The sequence below is a fragment of the Lycium barbarum genome, chromosome 6, assembly GCF_019175385.1.
Source record: "Lycium barbarum isolate Lr01 chromosome 6, ASM1917538v2, whole genome shotgun sequence".
NCBI classification, from domain to species: Eukaryota; Viridiplantae; Streptophyta; class Magnoliopsida; order Solanales; family Solanaceae; genus Lycium; species Lycium barbarum.
Window position 1 is genome coordinate 135,382,463 of NC_083342.1, and position 21,851 is coordinate 135,404,313.

Below are 21,851 nucleotides of genomic sequence, written 5' to 3' on the forward strand. Positions count from 1 at the left end.
CAGAAATGAAGAAAATCGGGATAAGGTAGGGGTGGTTTCCGTGGCAGACATGATGCAGGAGGCGAAGTTGAGATGGTTTGGACATATTCAGAGGAGAGGCACAGATGCGCTAATGAGGAGGCTGACAAGGGAGGGCTGGAAGAGAGGTAGCGGAAGGCCGTAGAAGTATTGGGGAGAGATCAGGCAGGATATGAGGAGGTGTGAGAGGCAGATGCGCTAATGAGGAGGTGTGAGAGGCTGACAAGGGAGGGCTGGAAAAGAGGTAGCGGAAGGCCGTAGAAGTATTGGGGAGAGAGATCAGGCAGGATATGAGGAGGTGTGAGAGGCAGATGCGCTAATGAGGAGGTGTGAGAGGCTGACAAGGGAGGGCTGGAAAAGAGGTAGCGGAAGGCCGTAGAAGTATTGGGGAGAGAGATCAGGCAGGATATGACTAGTCTTTAGCTTACCGAGGACATGACCCTAGATAGGAAGGTGTGGAGGTCGAGAATTAGGATAGAAGGCTAGTAGCAGGATTAGTAGTACCTTCCGTTCTTGCTGGACCAGTATTATTTTTGTCATTTTCTTGTATTTGAATTTTAGCATTCACATCTCTTATTATCTGTTATTTTTATTTTGGCTTTGGATTGCTTGTTCTTATCTCTAGCACTATCTGATTGTTTCTTTTATTTCGTCGTCCTATTATTTTGCTGCTATTACTGCTTATTATTATTGATACTTTCTCATCTCTCCTTGAGTCGGGAGTCTATCGGAAATAGTCTCCCTACCCGTCAAAAGGTAGAGTTAAGGTATGCGTACACTCTATCCTCCCTAGACCTCACCTCGTGAGATTATATTGGGTATATTGTTGTTGTTGTATATACTTGGCGCAAGAGTAAAAATTAATTCTACATGAAGGAGTCTGGTTACATATATTTAGAATAAATCATTGTGTATGTTCAAGTTTTCCAGGATATTTAAAAGTGCTGTTTATAGCTTAAACTTTTGGACGAATAATCAATACTTCCAACACGATCATTAGATGTTCTTTCGCTTAATAGTTGGTTGGCCAATCTGTCTTTGGCAACTATTTTTCCTTTGGGCTTTCCTCTTTTTTCCTATATTTCCAACAACTATTGCCTTTGTTGCGCATGTCCACTTGTTTTCCCCAAGCCAATGATTTACCTTAGATGTAAAGAGGAAATACTGTGACAAGAACAATAACTTCACTTTGCAACAATTTCACTTTACACCACAAAGGTTGTTGGAACTTAACGGCAACATTTCCTTTACAATTTAAAAATTATAGAAACAATAGAAGATTCTTATAAAACAAGACAAATGATCCTCAGAGAAGTCCACGTTGTTTTATTGTCCAACATACAATTTGATCGGCTTGTACTGTGATTTGGTGATCTTCAGATAATAAGTTGAACCCCACTAATAGATTTTAAAAAATGTCAAATCATCAAATAGTTAACTTGGTTAGGTTTGATTTATTAGCATTATCGGTCGTTTTCGAAATCCCAGCAACCTGACACGTTTAGGGTTTTTCAAATTGACTCCCTAGTGACCTCAGCTAAAATATGCGGCTAAGTAGTTAGTTATTTATTTCTCGAAAAAATAGCTACAGTGCATTTTAACGTTTGGCCGGATTATTTGTAACGCACTCAACCTTTACGAGAGCCTATTACCCCCTGATCATATATTTTGTGTATTTTAGACACCATTATCAGGTGATTACTAAGTGACCCCGAATTTTTTTCACTTAAGTGCGACACACGTGCCTAATAAAAGGCCAAAAAGCAACTTCTTCTTCCATTTTCTTCTTCAAAGCAACTTCTTCTTCCATTTTCTTCTTTAAAGCAACTTGTTCTTCCATTTTCTTCACAAATTTGTGAATAATGAACTTAGATCTTTGATCAATAGGATCATCTCTCCACTCAACGAAATTACATTTCTTCACCTAAACAAAAGTTCAACCAATCAAATTCACTGTAATGCGTTTTGAAAATAATGAAACATAAAAAATAAGAAAAAATAAAAAAATTCGTACACCATAGAAAGGGCATGACCAAAATCTTCTTCCGGGATTGTTAAGAGACCAAGAAATCTACATTTTCAGTAATACCCCGTGATGGCATCACACCTTAAGCTTCATTTTTGGATCTTCATTATCAGTACAGAGCTTATTCAACTCTAATTTCACCTCTTTCATGAAGAACCCTAGACAGAAATTTCAGTGAAATATAAGATATAAATAAAAGAGGAGAAAACATTTACATAAAGATTAGCTTACCCCTTGAATCCATTAGCTAATTTGAAGGTTTTTTATTGAAGTTCTAAGCAAAAATGGAGTCCAAATCGGGTCAATAAAAGGGTAAATGAAAAGGGATTTTTTTTTTACCGTTATTTGCGTCACGTGGCAAAAAATTAGAGGTTGAGGTCAGGTCAATATACTTATCACGCGCTCCTCGATCGTGTTCTCACGTTCCATGCCACATCACCTGATAATGGTGTCTAAAATACACAAAAAATATGACCAGAGGGGTAATAGGCCCCCCGTAAAAGTTAAGTGTGTTATAAATAATTTGGCCAAACGTTAGAGTGCACTGTAGCTATTTTCTCTTTACTTCTCACATCTAGAAGTGTCTTTCCGGACCCTTGTGCTTCGGCACTTCTCCGGACCCGGTGCATAGCGAGAGATTCGTATATTGAGTTATCCTTTTTTTTTTTTTTTTAATTTCTAGACGGTGTTTATATATAGAGTTTCCACTTTACCTCCTTAATAATTAAGGGCTGGGAACAAATATTCCCTCGACATGTTGAATGAGAATGATAACCCCTTATGCAATATTTTTGTTGAGACTTTTTCTTTTTTAATAATTTTTTTTCTAGAACTAAAATACGAAAGTATATGACTTATTTAAGTTGCTCATATATGTGCATAAACATAGCTCAAATAAAATGTAGATTGATTTTATGTAACCAAAAATTTCTCCGTATCCTTGATTCTTCTTAATGAGGGGAAGTACATAAAAATCTTTTTGTAAAACGAAAAGGTGATAGAGACTTGAATTCATGACCTCTATAACTCCGGGTCTATCTTGATTATTTTAAAGTGTGTGGCCATCTCATCTAAAAGTAATTGTTAGAGAAATTATAATTTGATTTACTTAATTATATCTTCAACATGCTAACACAAGGGTTGAAGTGTTTCATCACAATAACATAGTTATTTACTTAGTAGTATTTGTTTTTTGTATTTTTATACATTTGCAAAGATAGATTCGTACATTACTGTAAGTATTCCTCTAACTATCAAACATAATAAAGTTTTCATGGTACGACACCGCATCATTGTGTACTAGTATTATGTTTTTGTTTGGCTAATGGTATTATTCATTATTCATGAATGCTATTGCTCCACACGACTCGGACGGCAATCTAATATGTTATCCATCACCGTCAAATTTTAGCCAACTTATAGAAAAGAAGTTATGAAATAAAAAGTCGGTTTGTTTCTGTTCTATTCTATTTAATATTGATGGACATAATTACTACACTCACATCAACCAACCCTTTTATAACCCAAAAGTGGAGCTGCTTTTTGCTCTGTTTGTCAACGCTCAACTGCAAACTGCATGTACTCAACAAGATGTTGTCTGTTCTTATTGCATATTTACACTTTATGTTTTGTCAATTTGACAGTCATAGCTGTAATTGCGACCTTCCATGGTTTCCCATTTGTATTATTTATTCATTTTCTTATGTAGCAACTCTTTTCAGAGTATATGACTCTTAATTGGTTTTTGCAAACAATGCTTAATCAAGGTGATGTATTAAAGTCTGTAGGGGGAGTCTTATTCGAATACTCTATTTGTCCCCCAAAGTCTTGTACTTTTTTCTTTGGTACACTGAAAAATATTTACATAATACTATCGCGATTTGAGGATAAAGGATTTGTTTAATCAGATAACTTTATATAAATTCGGAAACAACCTCTCTATCTTTCGAGATAAGAGTAAGGTTTGCGTACACTTTACCCTCCCCAGACCTCACATTGTGAGATTTCACTGGGTATGTTGTTGTATATAACTTTATATAAATCAGTTTTTTTTTTTTTTTTTTTTTTGTCATTCTCAATATAGTCTAACCCGTATAGCAGCCTAATATTACTGTTTTCATCCGGTTACTAGCCGAAATTACCTTATAAATTATATGATTATGTAAAAAAAATAAAAAAATACAGCATCACTGTATAGAAATTTAACTCAAATCTGAATGCTGGATTATATTCTAAGTAATAAGTCCCCTGCAAACTTGGTTTCCAGGCAGAGGCGGATCTAGTATTTGAAGGGGGCGGGTGCCACAATTTTCTTCAATGTACATCTTGTTAGGAACATGTATTTGAGTCGGGTTCATCTCTTTTTAGTTTATTCGGGTCAACATAATAGACTTTTTTTAATTTGCAAATATGAAATTACATCTCAAAAATCAAGAAACGAACATAATTAGCATTTTAAACAAGAATGACACCCATTAACAACAAAAGTAAAATCAACATTTTCACCACGGGACTTGCATCTCTTATGTATATTAAAAAATGAATTTGCACAAGTAAAATAACATCTTCAATAAGGGAATTACACCAATCAAAATAAGAAAAATAATAGAAAAATTCTTCAATAGGTAAATACACCCCATAAGTAAATGTAGAATTAGATAAACTACAAGTTCTCAAAAATAAATCATAAATTTCATGTTTTTTCTAAACAGTGCTTACGAAATTTCCATCAAAATTTAACTAGAAAAGTGATTTAAATTAAATTTAACAATTATAGAATAACATAAATTTTTATAATACACTCCCTCCATCCATTTTTATTTGTCCATTATACTAAAAATATATGTACACTTTTACTTGTAAGTTATCTAGTTTGAAAAACCAAGACATAATTTACCATTTTATACCTATTTTACCCTTATTATTAAGTACTCCAATTCATTTCTCATTTTTTTGTTGCTTATTAAGAGTGTCCCAAGTCAAATATAGACAAGTAAACATGGATGGAGGGAGTAATAAACAAAAGAAATTATAAAAAAAAAAAAATGAATTTTGATCTCAATCCAAAAATTCCCATTGAGACCCAAGTTTTTTGATTTAAATACTCACAAATTTGAGATTAAAAGAAATGCTTAATTTACGAGATTTTGAAGTTCTATTTGTGTATTCTCGCTAGAGATCACAGATAAAATAATAGAAAAGAGGAAAAATAATATAAATAATAGAAAATTGGGAGAGCTGAAAAGAGAATTACTGGTACAAAGGAAGTAAAAAGCACAAAGAAAAACGGGAGTCGAAAAATGTTCAAGATATATTCAAACTTGTGTCTGCCAGCCGTGGTACCTTTGTCTAATTTAAGACTGAGGGTGGCGGAATCAAATATTTAATCTAATTTAAGCAAATTACAATATAAGTATATAAAAAAATTATTAATCTAGGGGTGTCATGCCACCCCACCCTTTAGGGTGGATCCGCCACTGTTTCCAGGTTTCCACGTTCTCTTTGCATCGCAACTACTTTCTTCACTGCCATGTGCATGACCAGAAAATTATAACTGCAGATGCATACCATGAATCAATCGATGATTACAGTTTCCAACATTAATTTCCATAAGCTTAATTAACGCACCTAAAACATGTCATCAGAATTGTATGCAAGGGAAAAGAGAGATAGAAATTAAGAACACTAGAAAAGTCAGCACATTAAAAATTGGTAAGTCTCTCAGCCAAGAGAGTTAAACTCGAGCAGTAATTGATGAAAATAATTCACTTCCACACGGAGATATCGGAATGGACTCAAACATTAATATGAATTTATTTATTCTAACAAATAATGTCTAGATTTTGTTGCTTATAAAAATGCAGTATCTACAAAATGTTTGATCTCAGACAAGTTATTCATTTACATGTAAGGTCTGATATCATCTTTATTCTACCAGACAATCAATTATTGTTGTTTAATCAAAGTTATACAGAGATAATAGTCATTTATGAAGCAACATGAGAACGTGTTTTGGGGCAATAAACAGACAAATATAGGAAATGTGTGATCTAACGGAATGAAACATAACACGTCTCGCCATATTTCACCAAAACTAAAATTATTCTTCTGAAATAATTGTAAAATAGATGTTCACAAATTCGTTCAAATGATAATTTGGGGTATATTATCGAAAGTTAAATTGTGGGTATATGATCGAAAAGTTGTTATGCAATATTTTGACGGGTTATTAAAAATCCTTAAAATTGACACCTTAATTGAACCAATAATATTCATGGTTCCTAAAACACTTGCGTACATTAATTTGAAGGACATTTAAGGGATCATGAGCCAAGTTTCTAAAAGAACATTAGTAGTAGTTTTGCAAGTAGTATGTCGATGGTTATATATGTACCATTTGTAATAAATCCAAGATACAGGCGTATAGCAGTATGGCAAATGAGAGGTTGGTGATTGCAATAAATTGCTCTTGTTTGTCTAATGGAAAGCTAGATCATAATGATATTTACCATGTCTTAAATGAATCTCCGTACCAATATACTAGTAATTTTTTTCAAGAACCAATTTTTTCAAAAGCTCATTAATGGAGACAGTTGAGTGTTAAAAAAAGCTTCATAAATTCTTCTACCACCATTCAAGATTGAACTCAAAACCAACCCATCACTGGCTTTACTACTACTTAAGTCTCTTTCTCTTTCCTCATCCTGATCATTTACAAAGAAACATCATGGATTGGTCCCAAAAGCTTTACTTTACAGCTTTTGTAGTTGTTGCAACAGCTGCATCCATTCGTGGAATTCATGGTTATGCTATGGTCTCTGGCACTGTCTTCTGTGACCAATGCAAAGATGGCCAAGTATCTCTTTTTGATTATCCTCTAAATGGTAACTAAACCTATTTTCTTTTAGTTTCTTTAATTAAGTTCCCACATGACATAGTAATCCACTTAGTTTTTGGTATTTCTTATCCGATGCTTTGTCCTGCTTATTCATATTCTTGGATTATAGCAGAAAAAATTAGCCTTGAATCTATATTATAAGGGCAGTACGGTGCACAAAGCTTACACTTTACATAGGGGCTGAGGAAGGGTTGAACCACATTGGTTTATTGTATATAGCTTTACCGTACATTGTTCTTTCCATGACTTGAATCTGTGACCAAGACTTTTTCCATTGTGTCAAAGTTCCTTTTTAGTGTTGAATCTTGATTATACTTGAAAAGAATCTCTAATCAGTGCTTTTTATTAGCATTGTTAATTAAGCTTCTGAGTGCCAAATTTTGTGCAGGAATAAAAGTGGCAATGGCATGCCCAGACAACAATGGGCAAATGACAACATGGGGAGAAGAAACAACAAATTGGCTAGGAAGTTTTGCAATGAGGTTCGACGGAACGCCAGATTTGGGTGGTTGTGTTGCACAGGTTAATATAAATAACTTCTCTCTTGTACCGTATTATATTAGTATGAGATGATCATCTTCAATGAAGCGACACTATCACTAAAGATTTACACGATTGACCTCAGATCGTTTGAGATTGACGCGTTGTTGTTGTTATTGTTATTCTTGGACAGGTTACAAGCAGTAGTGAAGAAGGGACAAGAGGGTGTGGGACAGGTGGAGGACAAGGGAGGTCACCAAGATTAATGTTTAGGATGTTTGATATGGAAATGTACACTGTTGATCCTTTGATTTCTCAGCCTGAAGATCCTATGTCTTTTTGTCCAAGATTTTCATATCCACAACCACATCCCAACCCTGTTTCTCCACCTACACCACCATCAACACTTCCAGTTCCAACATTGCCACCTACTCCTCCATTGCCTCATTTACCCCCAATGCCTACTTTACCACCATTGCCTCATTTACCCCCATTGCCTCCTTTACCACCAATGCCACCTGTGCCCTATTTGGAAGCTTCAGCTTGCTCACACCAGTAAGTCTCTTATCGTCAAACTGGCACTTGCATAACAAAATCTTTATTCAGTTAGTACCCTTGCAGTATATGTGTCTGACTTCTATGTATCGACAGTATACCAAAAACTTTACACTATAAGGTCATCAAATTTAAGTTAGAGTTTAATTTATATATATGGACCGGCACAAAATTTTTGAACTATCAAGTCACCTCCAAGATAATTCCAGGTAATCAGCTATAGAGATTGGAATTTGTAACGTAAAAAAGAAAAAGACAAAGTACCTTCTACAACATGTTAACATGGAATGACATTGGCAAAATTCTTTCACCGTCAATGTATTTTTGTTACTCTAATAATTTCCTGTTTTGTTGATAACTGCAGTCAATGTGCTATGGTTAAACTTTAGGTAACCTAAATGATAATAGTGTAAAAAGTTCAACTAGTAACATGAAAAAGTGATTACATGTTACAACATGTTAAATACACTGATATCTAAAAAGATTTATGGCGTGAGCTTACAGAAGTTAAACTCTACCAGTAAATACACAACTAATCTGCTTCATTCTACTGTCTTTAACTACCCTTTCGGCTCAACTTGCTGGATTTCTTTAAAAGGAATTGTTTTCATTCAGAGGTGGATTCAGGATTTAAATCTTTTTGGGTTCAATTTTAAGATTATTAGCATTGAACCCATTATATTTTTAAAGTTATGGGGTCATATCTGCTAATTAATGCAATTTTAACAAATTTTTACACATTAATTTATGCTCTGCATCGAAAGTTATGGGTTCAATTGAACCCATAACTATAATGCTACATACACCTCTGTTTTCATTGATCTTGTACATATGAACCATTATTTTGTCCACATCTTTAACTACTTCTGTTACAATAAATAAATATTCCCAATGTCGGTGGATCCTAGTCAAACAGAGCTAGGAACATTGTTTACGTGTTGAGATCAGAGAAAGTAGTTGGTACAAATTTGTAACCTAATGACAACATTTTTATTCCAAGAACCTGGATGATATCACAAATAAGTCTTAGACATTTCTGTGGTTCCAATTCATGTGGTACCGTTTGATTGAGGACAATGTTAAAACTAGATTATTTTTAAATATAGAAATGTTTTTTTATTTTTTGCTGCAGGAACTGGATGATGCCAGAATACAGATGCTATTGGAAAGTAATAAATCCAGATTCAAAAGTAGGTGTTGTATTTGGTCTAATTGCTGCTAGAAAATATGGCACTGATATAACATTATGGGAAGGAATGAAAGGCAGAGGAGAGCCTTATACAACTTTACTCAGAGAAGGAACAACTGCACTTTTGAATTCTTATAACAGTGTACAGTTCCCATATCATCCATTGGGTGTCATTCAACATATGAATTGGGCATTAATGGGATCCACTCAACAAGTTATGCACACAGCTTTGAGTTTCTTGAGGGCTAATTCTGGAAATGGCAGATTCACTTGCAAGTTCAATCCTTGCAAATGATTATTATTTCAGCTGGTTTAATTAATTTCCCTAATATATAGTTGAGCTAATAATGTTATAATACTCTGTTTTGTAATACTGCCCGTTATTGCTCTTGCAATTGTATGGATAAGAATACGACGCTTGGCGTATACTATTTTCTAAATTTGCTCTGTACGTCTTACTTAGTATATTGATATTGAATATTATTGATGTCATTTTTTTTTTCTTGGGGATGCTTTTTATATTCATCAAGCTCGTAAACTCACAATTGAGACTTCAAAATCGATGTTGTTTGTTCAGTCCATAAAATAAAGAATCCATCTAAAATTACACATCCTTCTACAATATCTTGTAAGCGGGTATTTAAACTGAATAAAAAATATTTGACGGAAATCAAAAGTATTCATATTTGACAAATTGAAAGAATCAATACAGTTCAGAGCATACTTAATTTGAACCTATCGCCAAATATAAGGGACCGGTTTTGTCTTTTTCGAAACTTTGAATTGCTTTCCTATCTGCGCAACTCCTCATTACGTAAAGTACTAGGTAGAAAAGAACAAACTGGCTTAACCTTGTATAGTGTTCATGAAAATTGGTGAATCTGCAAAACCTCGTCACGTGTAAGTTCAAAAGGATTTAAGTTTAAAATAATCATCTCCTAGTCTATCGGCTCTATGCTGAGGCTTCAAGCAACAGTTTCATACGACTCACGAAATTATGCACATGACAACTCTTGCCCAAAACAAACAAACGGGGTGAAAAAAAAAAAAAAAGGTTCATCTTTGTATTTTTCACTTGCACAGAGCTCATACTTTATATGATCCTTGAGCAGTGAATCATACATCTCAAGACTCAATTTTTAAACTCAAAAAAAGATGGAATTAGGCTCCAATGCTTTCAGGATTGAAGAAGCCACCATTGAAGAAATCCACCAAGCATTTGCTACAAACAAACTCACATCGAGAAATCTCGTTGACTTTTACCTTCACCAAATTGAAACCCTTAATCCTCTGCTTCGCGGCATCATTGAAGTTAACCCGGACGCTCAGGGGCTAGCTGATGAGGCTGATCGAAAGAGAGCTAATAGTAATAAAGAAGAAATTTTTCTAGGGGACTTACATGGAATACCTGTACTTGTTAAGGACACGTTTGGGACAAAGGATAAGTTGAATACTACTGCTGGTTCTTATGCTTTGTTGGGATCTGAAATGCCACGAGATGCTGGAGTTGTGGAGAAGTTGAGAAAAGCAGGTGCTATTGTTTTGGGGAAAGCAAGTATGAGTGAATGGTATAAGTTTCGTTCACTTAGTGGAGTTCCTAATGGCTGGTGTGCTCGATCTGGACAAGGAGTGGTATGTTACTCTTATTCCTTATCTTTCTTTGTTCGTAAGGTCCAGAGAGTAACTTCTTTGACCATATATGGATTTTAAGTTATATAGGCTACTAGTATAAAGATTATTTACACGAGCAGCATAATTTGACACGATTAGGCTTGGTAGTAGTCTTGTCGTAATAGTAGCCTTTTTCACGTAGTTTCTTGCTTTTTGATATCGGTTACTATTCTTCTTCTGAATGCTCTGTACTACTTTCCTTATCAGTTGTCATGTTCTCTTTACTGACGTTTTTCTCTTTCATAACTATTTTGCTTTGCTGCACTTGAGCCGAGGTCTTGCGGATACATCCTCTCTACCTCCACCAGGTAGGGGTAAGGTCTGCGTGCACTCTACTCTCCCCAAGTTTCACTTGTGTGACTACACTGGATATATTGTTGTTGTATAGTTTGACCTATTATATCTGGTTAGTTACCAACTTTTATCAGGTTACCAAGTGAGCTGAGAGATCCTGCCTAGTTCTACTTCCATCAATTGATCTTTGCTCCCGGATTAGCATGATTTATCAGCTTTCCCTAGTATGAAATAGATGCCGAATCGGTGCTAAACACCATTCTGCTCTACATTTTACCTTGCATGTTGGTGTTTGCAAGCAGGGTTTTTGTCATGGATTTAAGTATATAAAATGACTGTAAAAAATATCAATTTTGATTGCACTGGATATGTTGTTGTTGTTGTATAGTTTGACCTATTATATCTTGTTAGTTACCAATTTTTATCAGGTTACCAAGTGAGCTGAGAGATCATGCATAGTTTGTTATGTCGGTAAGGGTTTGGATAAATAAAGGTTAGGGAATGGGTGGAAAGGAAAATTTCGATTGAATTGGGAAATTAGGGATTTGGATGATAATTGGGGAAATAAAGGGAAGTCACGTGCCACTTAGAAGATCACGTGGTAGTAGTCATCAACGGCCCAGATTAGAAGAAGCAAGACTGAATCCTACGGTGGAGATTAAAACATAAAGCCAGCTGGACTACAACTGTTGGTGGGTTGTTAAATAAAAACCTGCACATGGCTAAATCATTTAGACAAATATCTGGTACATATTTTCTCTCTCTAAAATACCTTTTATTCTCCTTCTTCTTCCTTATCTCTCTCTCTCTCAATTCTCTTTCTTTTCTTCCATTCTCAGGAACATTCAAGCTATTTTGAGCTCATCAATGGCGGCATAAGTGCAATTCACTTCCATTGTCATAAATCATTCAATTACAGTGTGATTGTGACAAATTTGTAATAAAACAGTTTGTTTGGCAATAAAATTACAATTTCACGTCAAATTCATTCAATTTCAGTTACGAACATTACAATTGGTATCAGAGCTCTATCCTGGCCCACAAGAGATTTACAAACAGGACAATGACGGAAACAAGATCAAAATCTATGGAGGAAAACGTTAAAAAATTGGAAACACAGTTACAAAATCACATCGCAGAAGCAGGTCGTAAATCTGAGGCCACAGATGTGAAAATTGATGATTTAGGGAAGAAACTGGATTTGGTGATTGAAAGAATTATGTCGGTGCATGATGGCATACTAGGGAGCCCCTAGGGCACATACTAGCAACTGCTGGGCAAACAAGTGGTAGTGGAAGCTCTGGCAACAGGAACAGAGGAAATCAGATGATGCCACCTGCAGTAAGAACACAAGTGAGTCAATTTCATCATAAGGTAGAATTTCCATATTTTGAAGATGGTGACTCTTAAGCATGGTTGAGAAAGTGTAAACCATTTCCACTACAATAACATAGTTGACCCTCATGAGAAACTAGAAATGGCAGTTTTACACTTGAATGGAAGAGCAGAAGCATGGTACTTCTCTTATCACTTAAGTAAAGGGGATGTGGAGTGGACAGACTTTACTGAAGAACTCTGCAAGAGATTTGTTAAAGGATCCAACAGTGTGCTTAATCTATTAGGAGCCTTCAAAAGAGTGGAGCAAAAAAGGTCAGTTAATGAATACTTGGAGAGATTTGAAGACCTAAAGGCTTGGGTATTGATGAAGAATCCTATCATACCTGAGCAGTTTTTCCTAGGGTTCTTCATAGAAGGACTGAAGGAGGACATACGACCTATGGTGAAAATAATGGAACCCTGTACACTAAGTCGGGCTGTGGACAAAGCAAGGCATTATGAGAATGTGTTAGAAACAGCTAACAAGAAGAGTAGAGCCACTTGGAGTAAAGCAGCAGGGCAATCTAGTGTACCTTTATATAATAACTCTAACAGGAAGGTACAAACAGGAGGTAGTAATAACAAACTCATGGAAGCCAGGAGGAGTCAAGGACTCTGCTATAAATGTGGGGACAAGCACTTCTATGGTCATCAGTGTAAAAATAAGCAATTGAATGCTATCTCTGCAGTTGAGAACCAACAAGGGGAAGATAACCTAGAGGAGATTGTAGCAGAAGGAGAAAAAACTGTAGCCTTCAATGAATCAGAGGTGATAGATGAGGCTATCAGCTTGCATGCATTATCAGGGACTGAGGTTCCTAACACAATCAGTCTCATGGGAGAAGTAAAGAAGCAACTGGTGAGTGTGCTACTAGACTCTGGTAGTACACACAGTGTTTTTGACATGAAAACTGCTAAAGAAATGGGAAGTGTGATCAGACAAGTCAATCCCATGAAAGTGACTGTAGCAGATGGCAACCAAGTAATGAGCCACCACATATGTCCTAGGTTCAAGTGGAAGATACATGGGATTGAGTTTGAAGATTGTGTCAGACTTATTGATTTGATTGCTTCTGACATTATACTGGGTGGGGATTGGATGAAGAAACGTAATCCTGTGTTATTGGATTTTGAGAAATATGAGGCTCAAGTTACTCACAAGGGCAAAAGGGTCAGACCCAGGGGAATGCATAATCAGGATAACCTCAGGAGCATCTCCTCTAACAGTGTTAGGCAGCTGATCAGGAAGAGCAGAGTATTCTGGGGACACTTGTTCACTATTACTGCAGAAGAAGTTAAAGAAGAAGAGGAAACATTACATGCTGACATTAGTAGGGCATTGGAGGCATATGCTGATGTGTTCATTGATCCCAAGTCCCTACCACCAAAAAGAAGCCATGACCACTTTATACCATTGAAGCCTGAATCAACACCAGTAGGTATTAGACCTTATGGATATAACTTCTTTAAAAAAAAATGAGATTGAGAAGCAAGTTAAAGACATGTTGGACAGTGGCATAATACAACCCAGTCACTCACCTTTTTCCTCACCTGTTCTATTGGTTAAAAAGAAGGATGACACTTGGAGGTTTTGTGTAGATTATAGGGAATTGAATAAGATAAATTTCCTATCCCAATGATGGATGATTTACTGGATGAGCTTAATGGGGCATCTATTTTTTTTCAAAATAGATCTGAGAGCTGGATACCATCAAATAAGGATGGGGGAAGAGGATATCTACAAAACTGCTTTCAGGACTCACCTGGGGCACTATGAGTTCAAGGTTATGCCATTTGGCTTAACCAATGCCCCAGCCACCTTCCAGAGTTTGATGAATCATGTGTTTAGGCACCACATTAGACAGTTTGTATTGGTGTTTTTTGATGATATACTAGTCTACAACCCATCAGTTCAAGACCATGCTATACATCTAAGGAAGGTATTGGACATCCTAAGAAGGGAACAACTTTATGCCAAGAGATCTAAATGCTTATTTTGACAGGATAAGGTAGAGTATTTAGGGCACATTATCACTGGAGAATGGGTAGCCACTGACCCAAAGAAGATTGAGGCAATGATACCTTGGCCTACACCTAAGTCCCTTAAAGCTTTGAGAGGGTTCTTGGGGCTGACTGGTTACTATAGGAGGTTTGTTAAAAATTATGGGTGGATAAGTAAACCACTCACATCTTTGTTAAAGAAGAACTCATTCCAATGGGGTAAAGAATCAGATGCTGCCTTTGAATAATTGAAGAGGGCTATGTCTACCGCTCCAGTTCTGGCACTAGCAGACTTTACTAGCCCATTCATAGTGGAGACTGATGCTTGCTCTAAGGGAATTGGTGCAGTTTGATGCAAGCATGCAAACCTATTGCATATTTCAGTAAAACCTTGGCTCCTAGGCACGGGGGCTTATCCACCTATGAAAAGGAATATTTAGCAATTCTATCTCAGGTCTATGGTATTCTCATAACCCAAGCAATGGTTTAAGTGGTTGCATTTGGCAGAGTGGTGGTATAACACCACCCACCATAGTGCCATCAAAACTACCCCATTTGCAGCCCTGTATGGGTACCCCCTGCCTCATATACCCATGGGCTCACTACCTCACCCAGTGAATAACCAGGTGAGTGCATGTCTTATTCAGAGACAACACATGTTACAGACACTGAAGGACAACCCACACATTGCACAAGTAAGGATGAAATTTTTCGCAGATCGTACCAGGTCGGAGAGAGTATTGCAACTTGGTGACCTTGTTTATCTCAAATTACAACCCTATAGGCAGAGCTCAGTGGAGGTTCGTCGTAACCTCAAGCTCAGTGCCAAATACTACGGGCCCTATAGGGTCTTGGAAAAGATAGGGGAGGTAGCTTACCGTTTAGAGTTGCCGACCGGGTCGCAAATCCATTCGGTGTTCCATATCTCGCAACTGAAGCGTCGTGTTGGGCCTGATGTCACACCTCAGCTCCAACCACCTGCTTGTGACGATGGGGTCGAGTTTTGGTGGAGTCGTTGGCTATTTTGCGACGGCGTATCATCAAGTCAAACAACGCAGCTGCCGTCCAAGTCTTAGTTCAGTGGACAAATCTGGGGCCTGACGAGGCGACATGGGAAGACTGGACGTACATTCGTAGCCGCTTCCCTCAGTTTGTAGCTCAACCCCAACCTTGAGGACATGGTTTTTCGATGGGGGAGGGATTGTTATGTCGTTAAGGTTTTGGAGAAATAAGGGTTAGGGAAATTGGGTGGAAAGGAAAATGTCGATTGAATTGAGAAATTAGGGACTTGGATGATAATTGGGGAAATAAAGGGAAGTCACGTGCCACTTAGCAAATCACGTGGTAGTAGTCATCAACGGCCCAGATTAGAAGAAGCAAGACTGAATCCTACGGTGGAGATTAAAACATAAAGCCAGCTGGACTACAGCTATTGGTGGGTTGTTAAATAAAAACCTGCACATGGCTAAATCATTTAGACAAATATTTTCTTCCATTCTCAGGAACATTCAAGCTATTTTGAGCTCATCAATGGCGGCATAAGTGCAATTCACTTCCATTGTCATAAATCATTCAATTACAGTGTGATTGTGACAAATTTGTAATAAAACAGTTTGTTTGGCAATAAAATTACAATTTCACGTCAAATTCATTCAATTTCAGTCACGAACATTGCATAGTTCTAGTTCCATCACTTGATGTTTGCTCCTGGATTAGCTTAATTGATCAAATTTCCCTAGTATGAAATAGATGCCAAACAAGTTCTAAACACCATTCTACATGTTGATGTTTGCAAGCAGGGTTTTTGTCATGGATTTAAGTATATACACTGACCGTGTAAAAAAAATTCAATTAGTTTAACTTGTGATAGTAGGTTACTTATCATTTTCACCTGCTGGTTACTAGTTAAGGCTTATCATAGAGATTCACTGTGTAAATATCTCTTTCGCTGTCAACGCACGAAACTTAAACTCTCAGGTCGTGTGTGTCACATAGTCCTCGCAATTAACCAAACAAGAATGCGAAAAATGAAAAATAATTTGAAAAAAGGGGAACAGAGAGAAGCTATAGATCTGAAAGCAGATTACTATATTTTGTGGTAGATTGTGCAGATTACCAGCATATGGATTATGGTGCTGCATAAGGTTGAAGTTCTTCGTATCGGTCTCTAACCTTGTCTCATTACAACCCTAGGTTCTTTGACTGAGTAGAAAACTCTTTGTCCATATGAGGAAGTCTTATAACTTGGCAATTTTGTGGCAGTGTGTTAAGATATACTCCAGTTCATAGTAGTGGGCGATTTAGCCCCTCCACCTGAAGCAAATTTCAAACACTGTGAAGACAATTTAATAAATGAAATGGCTAAATGTATCGTAAAGTTGCTGTGTACAGACCCTAACCCGAGTGATTCCCTTGAGAGCTTTTGGGAAAACAAGACAATAGCTAGCTGGCCCGGACACCACGGTTATTAAAAAGTAAATAGGCAATAGCTTTTCTCCTGCCCTGTCACATGGAAGTGGAATATAAATTATGTCATTTGTTTTTATGGTTTACATACTTTGAAGTAACACGAGAATCCAATGAACTTTTTACTACAGGAGAAACTTGCAGAGTATGACCAACATACTTTTATAGAAGCTGAGAAGACAAATGGATACGGGGAGCATGAAAAGGAGGTAGTAGAGAAGTTGAAAAACTTGTCACGAAATGGGTTTGAGAAAATGATGGAGGACCATGAACTTGATGCAATGGTCGCGCCTGGTTCACGTGCCTCCCCTGTTTTTGCTATTGGTGGCTATCCAGCAGTAACTGTTCCAGCCGGCTATGAAAGTGATGGCATGCCCTTTGGGATCTGTTTTGGAGGGTTAAAAGGTACTGAACCAAAGCTGATTCAAATTGCCTATGCCTTTGAACAATCTAGCAAAGTTCGACGACCTCCTTCTGTAGTTTAATATTGGAAATGAGGAAAATAACGAATTTGCGTGTGCAGCTAATGGTGCATTGTACCATGACTCAATCTCTTAGTTGTAGTCAAAGCAGTTTCTTCAACTTTGACCATTTGAGCTACATTGTTTCCCTATTGTTTTTTCAATTTTAGAGACATTGTTTCTCGCTTACTGTAACTTGAGCTAAATTGTTTAATTTCTACTTCCCTAATTGAGGATTTTTTTCTTTTACTTTCTTCTTTACCCGTTCTTTACTATGACTAGATTCCATTGCCTGTTTCAGAGTAGTAATAGCCTAGATATCTGATGTTGCCGGCGCTTATAAAGTTGTCTCATTAATTAGGTTGTATGGCCAACAACTGAATTTTCCTCTTGTTGAATAATCCAAGTAAGATTAAGGCACAGGATATAATTAATTGATCTAAAAGATACCCTACATTGAAAAATTCCATAAAACTCCATATAAGTAGTAGACAGTTGCCGTATGCCGCCGGCAGACATACACATACCTTGACCAAAAGTAAAATTTTGGCACTAAACAATGATTTTAAAGAGCATATGGACTCAAATATGCAAAGAATCTTCTGATTTTAGTGATCATTTGCCATTTCCCCCCTGCCTGCCAGTTTCTTAATTTTAGCATAGACACTGCTCAATTTGTCCCACAATTCGCGTCTATTAAGATTCTCTTTTGGTTCATCCCTGACCTCAATTCTTTTTGAACCATTTCGCAGGAATCAATAAAAAAGACAATCCCCTTATTTTCACTCAAAAAAGATAATTGAATCATCAAATAATTTGGAGGGTGAAGTGCAATTAAATCCATTTTTAGGGGATTCACGGCATCTTTAGCATCATGAAAGTTTATTCCTTGTTCGCGTTACTTGCTCTTACGGCCTTATCACTTGTTGGATGGTCGCATATTGATACTTGCCATGCATTCTCGATTAGGGAAGCTAGCATTAGTGATCTTCAGCTTGCTTTTAGCCAAAACCAGCTCACGTCGAGACACCTCGTGGAGTTTTATCTTAGAGAAATTTCACGGCTTAATCCAGTTCTTAAAAGTGTCATTGAGGTAATTATGTTGAATTGTATGATCATCTCATATCAAAGTATACTTTTATTTACTTAATTGTGTCTTTAACAGATAAATCCCGATGCACTCTTGGAAGCTGACAAGGCTGACGTAGAGAGGAACGAGGCAAACAGAAAAACTCGTTCTTTATCCGTGCTGCATGGTGTACCAATACTTCTTAAGGATAATATTGCAACAAAAGATAAGCTTAACACTACTGCTGGATCATTTTCATTACTGGGATCAGTGGTGCCCCGTGACGCAGGTATAGTGACAAAGCTGAGAAAAGCAGGGGCAATTGTACTCGGGAAAGCTAGCCTCAGCGAGTGGGCTCAGTCTCGGGCGCTAAAGGCGCCCAATGGCTGGAGCCCTAGAGGTGGACAAGGAAAAGTGAGTTATATATGTCAAATGTAGTTTAAAAAAATAATTTCGAATAGTAACAATTTGTGTTTGACCAAACTATTTTTTTGTTAGCATTATAATACTAAGAGTTTGTGTTTGGTCAATATGACAGAATCCTTATGTTCTCTCCGCGGACCCTTGTGGCTCGAGTAGTGGATCAGCAATATCAGTGGCAGCAAACATGGTATCTGTGTCAATAGGGACAGAGACCCGTGGTTCCATCTTATGCCCAGCCAGCTCCAATGCAGTTGTAGGCATCAAACCAACCGTTGGACTCACTAGCCGAGCCGGAGTCATCCCAATCACTCCTAGACAAGACACTGTTGGGTAGAACACATTCTACATCTATATCCACTGATTTGATACTTCTTCTGAATCATACCAATACAATAATACTAACTTGTCTTATGCTTTGGTTGAATAGACCAATTGGCAGAACAGTAGCGGATGCTGTTCATGTTCTTGATGCCATCGTAGGCTTTGACCACAATGATGCAGCTGCAACTGGTGCAGCAGCTAAATTCATTCCTCCAGGTGGTTATACTCGATTCCTGAAAGTAGATGGAATTAAGGGTAAGAGAATTGGAATAGTGAGGCACCCCTTCTTCAATTTCACTAATAATCCTGCCCTGGCTCAAGTTTTTGAGAAACACATACAAAAACTCAGGTAACATAATTGTTGCTGAAGACTTCATTACTCTCATAACTAGGAAGCCTGTCTTTAAAGGCTGGTAATTTCACTTATGATCACTTTCAGTAAAATAGCAAAGTTACAAGATTATATTTTGTCGTATCAAAGTAACTGAACTACGCGAAATTTTTTCATAAAATACACGTAGTTCAACTACTTTAAAGTGTCCAAACATAACTTTTGTAACTATACTCTTATAGTGGATAGAGTTTAGTGATCATATGTGAAACGAACTCCATGCCCAGGCTACACGACTTACAAAAAAATCATTCATTTTCCTTTTTTTTGCAGGCGACAGGGTGCATTGTTGGTAGATAATGTGAACATCGCCAACATTGAGACAATTTTAGACTTTAATCTGAGCGGTGAAGCATCAGCAGTGTTGGCTGAATTCAAGATAGCCTTAAATAATTATCTAAATGAGCTAGTTGGTTCCCCTGTTCGATCTTTAGCAGATATAATAATGTTCAATCAGAAAAATCCTGAACTGGTACGTATCCATGATCAAGTAATCAACAAGATTCAATGATATCAACTTGGCAACTAATTTATCTTGATCTATTTCAGGAGATGCTAGAGGAATTTGGTCAAGATATATTTTTGGCTGCTGAAGCAACAAATGGAATTGGGGAAACAGAATTGAAAGCTTTGAGGAATTTATCAAGATTAACAAGAGATGGATTTCAAAAGTTGATGAAAAAGTATAAGTTGGATGCATTGGTGACTGGTGGCCCTGGTGTTGCTGCTGTTCTTGCAATTGGTGGATTTCCAGCAATTAGTATGCCTGCTGCATATGACAAAGGAGTGCCAATTGGCATATGTTTTAGTGGGTTGAAAGGCTCAGAGCCTAAATTAATTGAAATCGCCTATGGCTTTGAGCAAGCAACCCTAGTTAGAAAGCCTCCTACTTTTTTGCCCTAAAAAGGTATTAGTAGAAAAACATGTGCGTATGTTTCTTTTGTTTTGCTTTATGTATTTCTAATTTGAAATTAACCGTCCCGACTAATTGAGGTTTGCATAAATGTATGGACTATTAAATGTGACTAGTTGGATTAGAATTAAAAGTTGAGGGGTAAATATGAATTTCCTTCACCATAAATATTTAGACATGTGGAGTCCACGCATTTCACACTGGAGCTTTATTAATGAAAATGAAAAATATATGAGATGACATGCCACGAAAATGGTATAATTGAATCAAAAGGATAACAAAGGATAAAATTAAGTAATTTCTTATGATATAGAGGTAATTTTGGACCTTTCAAGGAAAGAAAATACAATTTTATATGAGGTTAAGTTGTAGCTTAATTTTACCAACTCGATGTTACATTTACTTGTGTAGGGTTCAAAATCGGATTGGAAGAATATAGAAGCATTTGACCAATTCAACTAATGACAAAAAGGGCTTAGATTTTTCTAAGCACATTGGTCAACTAAATTATGTACTTGCGTCCTAACTTTTGGAACTCTGAAAATTTTGTCAATTTCACAACTACGTGTGATTCTCGTGGTTTGCTGTGTCATTTCAATGGCTGTTGATTTTGGATGCTTTGTTGACATCCACACACACTTAGCATATAGAGTCATGGCCTCGTGGGGCAAGTAACATTGATGAACTAAATACCGACACTCACCGGCTCTTTTTCGTCATTTCTTCAGTCCAGACATCAGGCTCAGCACCAATCATCAATACAGAATGAAAAATGAAAAGGAAATACTATAAAAAAGAAAACAAGGAATAAGATAAAAATTCGACGGAACATAACGAATCAGAATTTAGTGGTTACAATTTAAATAGTAGAAGAAAAAAATCATACAAGTATCTCTTGCGTGAATCTGTGGAAATAGCCTTTGTTCACCTATTTCCTCAGCCTTTTTTCCCCCACCTGCTCGTACTATTTTCCCCTCACCTACTCTGAATGGAGACGGGGCTCATATATAGTTAAAACTTTGAAAAGTAGAATAGAAAAATATTTTTGCCGTATTTTTTGTGATGGTAACCAATGCACGACGACTTAAGGTTCTAGAACTGCAGAATCCTGACTTGACTTTATGCTCAACTACTTTTCCGCGCGAATTGAAATCATTAGTAAATTTACAAAATAATAGTTGCCAGTTTATTAGTATTATTTTATTATTATTTGAGAAGTTAACCGAACTCTTTTACAATCATAAATATTTGAAGGTATTCTTTAAATTTTTAAGCTATTAATAATGTAATTTATAATTT

The 21,851-nt window shown here is 36.7% G+C and overlaps 3 protein-coding genes across 4 annotated transcripts; all 3 read left to right on the plus strand.

Moving 5' to 3' along the window:
- The first annotated feature begins 6,685 nt into the window (after positions 1-6,685).
- LOC132599294 (protodermal factor 1) lies at positions 6,686-9,667 on the plus strand. The gene is made up of 4 exons (XM_060312600.1): positions 6,686-6,927; positions 7,330-7,463; positions 7,615-7,976; positions 9,109-9,667. Exons 1-4 carry the CDS (start codon positions 6,771-6,773, stop codon positions 9,458-9,460), a joined length of 1,005 nt encoding a protein of 334 aa, XP_060168583.1. The 5' UTR covers positions 6,686-6,770; the 3' UTR covers positions 9,461-9,667.
- A 373-nt stretch (positions 9,668-10,040) lies between these two features.
- On the plus strand, positions 10,041-20,720 carry LOC132599296 (probable amidase At4g34880). The gene is made up of 5 exons (XM_060312603.1): positions 10,041-10,797; positions 19,043-19,257; positions 19,355-19,597; positions 19,913-20,111; positions 20,189-20,720. The coding sequence occupies exons 1-5, from the start codon at positions 10,321-10,323 to the stop codon at positions 20,540-20,542; spliced, it is 1,488 nt and encodes a 495-aa protein (XP_060168586.1). The 5' UTR covers positions 10,041-10,320; the 3' UTR covers positions 20,543-20,720.
- Positions 15,978-18,738, plus strand: LOC132599295 (probable amidase At4g34880). 2 transcript variants are annotated; one of them, XM_060312602.1, is made up of 2 exons: positions 15,978-17,379; positions 18,601-18,738. In XM_060312602.1, the coding sequence occupies exons 1-2, from the start codon at positions 17,088-17,090 to the stop codon at positions 18,627-18,629; spliced, it is 321 nt and encodes a 106-aa protein (XP_060168585.1). In that variant the 5' UTR covers positions 15,978-17,087; the 3' UTR covers positions 18,630-18,738. The 2 variants fall into 2 exon arrangements, with proteins under 2 accessions (XP_060168585.1, XP_060168584.1); XM_060312601.1 differs by lacking the exon at positions 18,601-18,738 and adding an exon at positions 18,188-18,398.
- Positions 20,721-21,851: the final 1,131 nt, after the last annotated feature.

Coding starts and splice junctions, on each gene's coding strand:
- LOC132599295 (XM_060312601.1), top strand. CDS start 17,088: ATGAACTTTTTACTACAGGAGAAACTTGCAGAGTATGACCAACATACT. Junction 17,380..18,187: donor CTGTTTTGGAGGGTTAAAAG/GTACTGAACCAA, acceptor ACCATTTCGCAG/GAATCAATAAAAAAGACAAT.
- LOC132599294 (XM_060312600.1), top strand. CDS start 6,771: ATGGATTGGTCCCAAAAGCTTTACTTTACAGCTTTTGTAGTTGTTGCA. Junction 6,928..7,329: donor TTTTGATTATCCTCTAAATG/GTAACTAAACCT, acceptor AATTTTGTGCAG/GAATAAAAGTGGCAATGGCA. Junction 7,464..7,614: donor TGGGTGGTTGTGTTGCACAG/GTTAATATAAAT, acceptor ATTCTTGGACAG/GTTACAAGCAGTAGTGAAGA.
- LOC132599296 (XM_060312603.1), top strand. CDS start 10,321: ATGGAATTAGGCTCCAATGCTTTCAGGATTGAAGAAGCCACCATTGAA. Junction 10,798..19,042: donor CTCGATCTGGACAAGGAGTG/GTATGTTACTCT, acceptor TCAATATGACAG/AATCCTTATGTTCTCTCCGC. Junction 19,258..19,354: donor CCTAGACAAGACACTGTTGG/GTAGAACACATT, acceptor TTGGTTGAATAG/ACCAATTGGCAGAACAGTAG.